Source organism: Cimex lectularius, unplaced genomic scaffold (assembly GCF_000648675.2).
Source record: "Cimex lectularius strain Harlan isolate CLEC.00 unplaced genomic scaffold, Clec_2.1 scaffold3, whole genome shotgun sequence".
Taxonomy (NCBI): domain Eukaryota; kingdom Metazoa; phylum Arthropoda; class Insecta; order Hemiptera; family Cimicidae; genus Cimex; species Cimex lectularius.
The window spans coordinates 2,688,985-2,692,733 of NW_019392688.1; the positions used below are offsets into that span (position 1 = coordinate 2,688,985).

Consider the following 3,749-nt stretch of genomic DNA (forward strand, 5'->3'; position numbering starts at 1 on the left):
ATTTTCTATATTTAAATATTTTTGTAAATTGTATTTCTTCTGTAAAATATATATTATTAGTAAAATTGAAAATTGTACAACTACATGGTATGTTCAACTACCTGCAGGCTGCAGCAGTATATAGTTTAAGATATGTATTGTTTTATTTATATATCGTTTTAGAATGTATTTTAGTCGTATATTTGTATTTAAATAGGAAAAAAGTAAAGATAAAAAATAAAATAAGTGAAGATTGAGTGTTTAATGAAAAAATTCTTTTCGTTCGACACGATCGACGAATGTTCGTCTATCGATAATTGTAATCGTTCGACAACCTCCGCCCTGGTTTTCCAACCCTGGTACATAGTTGTTGGCCCTTTGGTTACAAAGGGGAAAACATTGGTCAATTTGTACTTTTATCGTAGTTTAATTTACGATTATAAGGTTGGTATTGACCTGAGGAATTTTAAATTTGATCTCTTGCGTATTTATTGTATTTTTCCCAAATTTTCCAACTTATGTGGATTTTTGTGTACAGAACATAATTGCTTGGCTTCTTAAAAGCCATCTTTTTCCCAAATCAATATTAAATGTATGTGACTGTTTGTATAGAAAATACGTTTAACCGAAGGTTTTTGTTTTTTGTATGATATTTCTTCAGCTTGATTTTATATTAATATTTTTTAATGTATATGGATATTTAAAAATTTGTTAATGATCAGTTATCCCGTTTGTTCTAGTGATAATGGAGAATTCGATAGGCAGTGAAGGCCGAGTTGTGTTTTGTCCGGATTCGCCTCCGTCCGATCCGCAATCTGAGCCGGTTTTGATAGTCGGACAGGTTGAGAATCTTCGGAGTGTCGGGTACGAAGCAGTGAAACACAAGTTGGGCGACCGAGTCAGTGCTGAAGTGTACAAAAGTGCACTTGCATCACTACACCAGACGACACCCGATTCCGTGTCACTCTATATCAATGTTGCCATGTTGGCGTCGTTGCCGAGCAAGTGTTCGCGTCATAATAGCACTGCGAGGCCTTATTCTTTAGCCAGCATTGTAAAATCTGCAAGCTCTGGAGTATCGGAGACTATTGTAGTCGTCTGCCCTTTTGTTGATGTGCTCGCTTCAGCTTGTGCGATAGCGAGGTCTTATCCTCTTTATTCGAAAAAGTCCTCGGGTAAAACTCCCCAGCTTGTTCGAGTGGAATTTATAATTACAGATGGTAACGGTGATGCTGTCGATTATGACGCTTTGAACATCATAGGATCGGCAGTGCGGAATGCGGCACGTATCGTAGACATGCCCTGCAATGAAATGAATACAAATACTTTTATCCAAGAGATCAAGAGAGTCGCATATGAATGTGATTTGGAACTCACTGTAATTCAAGGTGAAGAGTTAAGAGTTCGGGGAATGAACGGGATCTATTCAGTTGGACGAAGTGCTGAGAACGGTCCAGCACTTGTAGCGGTTAAATATAAGTCTAATAAGGAAGGTGGTCCAGTAATGGCGTGGGTTGGGAAAGGCATTGTTTATGACACTGGTGGCCTTTCTATTAAAACAAAGGTAAATATTTTTCAATATTGTGTGATTATACTTGTCGAATTGTTATTAATAATTTGTTCAAGGCTTTAATGCCTGGCATGAAAAGAGATTGTGCAGGTGCTGCTGGAATCCTCGGTGCACTTTGTGTTGCCGCTCGGCTAGGTCTGTCCTCTTGTAGTGAGCTACACGCCATTTTCTGCCTTGCAGAAAATTCAGTCGGACCGAAGGCCACCCGACCGGACGACGTGGAAACGCTCTACAGCGGGAAAAGTGTCGAGATAAACAATACAGACGCCGAGGGTCGACTTGTGCTCGCCGACGGTGTGGTTTACGCTGCCAGAGACTTAAAAGCAGATTTCATTGTTGATATGGCTACATTAACCGGTGCCCAGGGAATTGCCACGGGCAAATATCACGCAGCATTGCTCACAAATTCTGCAGAAATCGAAGCCGAGGCTGTCGAAATTTCCAGAATCGCAGGTGACCTGATCTATCCAATACCTTTTTCGCCAGAGCTTCATTTCTCTGAATTTACATCTGCTGTAGCCGACATGAAGAATTCCGTCGCCGTAAGATTATTACTTTTTATCATCTTTAATTTTTTTTATGTTTGATTTGATAAATATTTCAGGATCGAGCAAATGCACAGTCTTCGTGTGCTGGTCTCTTCATAATGGCTCACCTCGGTTTTGACTTCCCAGGTGCGTGGATGCACATAGACATGGCATCTCCAGCATACTGCAATGAGCGTGCTACAGGTTATGGTGTGGCCCTGCTCACTCTTCTCTTTGGGAAATATTCGGATAATGACATGATCCGAAAGCTCTATGAGTTAGCAGAGGCTGCCTTTAAAAAATAGAAACATACTTTTGTGTTAATAACATGAATATCGATTTTATTAATGCTTACTATAGCATACTAACTAATTATACAGAACAAATAAATATAAATGAAACTGATTTTTCTTAAATATAACCTTAATATACTCAAAGGCAAAAAAATTTATTTCAAACTACATGTATAATGACCGTTGTTCTGGAATGATGCATTAGACCCTTCCCGATATATGGATGTTGTACCAGAAGGATGCACCTCTTATAGAACTGTGTGGTGTTTAGTGACCGTTAGCCAATGATTATTTGGAGATCGTGAGGTGCAGTCTGGTGTGACGTAGGTTTCAGAAAAACATTTTCTTTATCATGCCAACATTTCAATCTTTATCGAGATCATCTTCAGGGCTCAAAGTGATTGTTTTCCCTGTAGATGTGTCATTCTTGTGAGAACGTTGGCATGACAAAGAAAATGTTTTTCTAAAACCTACATCACACCAGACCGCACCTCACGATATCCAAATACTCTTGTAGAACCTTGCTTTTTGAAGCTTATCGGAAGTGTTAGGAGGGTATTTTTGGAATTGAATCAATGTCACACACTTTGTCAACATTACTGTGAAGACCGTTTTTCAATTTGACCTTTGAAAATTTGTAAGATTAAAAAAAAATCAAAATTTTGAGTGTTTTTACAAATCAGTGCTGTAACAAATGTGTTAATTACAACATTAATGTAAGCCAAATTAAGCAAGATCAGAAATTTATGAGTTGTAATAAAAAATATTTAATTATGATGGTTTGAAAGAAAATTACCAAAATACCAGAAAATCATGGAGTAATAGAATAATTTGTTAATTTATTTTTTATTAAAACTCATGAATTTTGATCTCGTTTAATTTTGCTTACATAAAATAAGTATGTTCTAATTAATATAATGACAAAAATGCATATAGTTTGAACTAAAGAACAAAATATGTGTGTACAGTTTTTGTCTTTGAGTGTAAAAAAACATTTTTATTACAAATAATTTTTTTAACGATATTAAGTTGATTATAAAGTATGAATATGTGTTTTTGGAATTGGAAAACTTTTGATAATGCAAATAATGTAATAAAATTTGCAACAAAAAATAACTTTTTTTAACCTTACAATAAAATCTGTCTATTACTAACTCATCTGTCATAATAGTTCCACAATTTAATACTGTTAGGAATCCTGATGATTATCCAAGATTGGTTAAGAATTAAAAAAAAAAGTTTATAAAAGCATGCAGCCCTGCCTTGCACAGAATAATAAAGTGGTGGTGTAGAAAAACCGAAACTGACGGATGGGAAAGAAAACAGGCAGGCATTCTACCACAAACAATTAGGCGATTTATGTATTTATCCAAATTATTG

At 36.1% G+C, this 3,749-nt stretch overlaps 1 protein-coding gene across 1 annotated transcript; it reads left to right on the forward strand.

The window, feature by feature from the left end:
• The first annotated feature begins 310 nt into the window (after positions 1–310).
• Positions 311–2,647, forward strand: LOC106662241 (probable aminopeptidase NPEPL1). Its single transcript, XM_014386159.1, has 4 exons — positions 311–423; positions 720–1,543; positions 1,606–2,091; positions 2,154–2,647. The coding sequence occupies exons 2-4, from the start codon at positions 725–727 to the stop codon at positions 2,379–2,381; spliced, it is 1,533 nt and encodes a 510-aa protein (XP_014241645.1). The 5' UTR covers positions 311–423; positions 720–724; the 3' UTR covers positions 2,382–2,647.
• The last annotated feature ends 1,102 nt before the right edge of the window (positions 2,648–3,749 follow it).

What these genes read in the sequence shown, in the direction of transcription:
- LOC106662241 (XM_014386159.1), top strand. Translation starts at nt 725, where the DNA reads ATGGAGAATTCGATAGGCAGTGAAGGCCGAGTTGTGTTTTGTCCGGAT. An exon ending in GCCTTTCTATTAAAACAAAG is followed by an intron (nt 1,544 to 1,605) that starts GTAAATATTTTT and finishes AATTTGTTCAAG; the next exon opens with GCTTTAATGCCTGGCATGAA. An exon ending in ACATGAAGAATTCCGTCGCC is followed by an intron (nt 2,092 to 2,153) that starts GTAAGATTATTA and finishes TAAATATTTCAG; the next exon opens with GATCGAGCAAATGCACAGTC.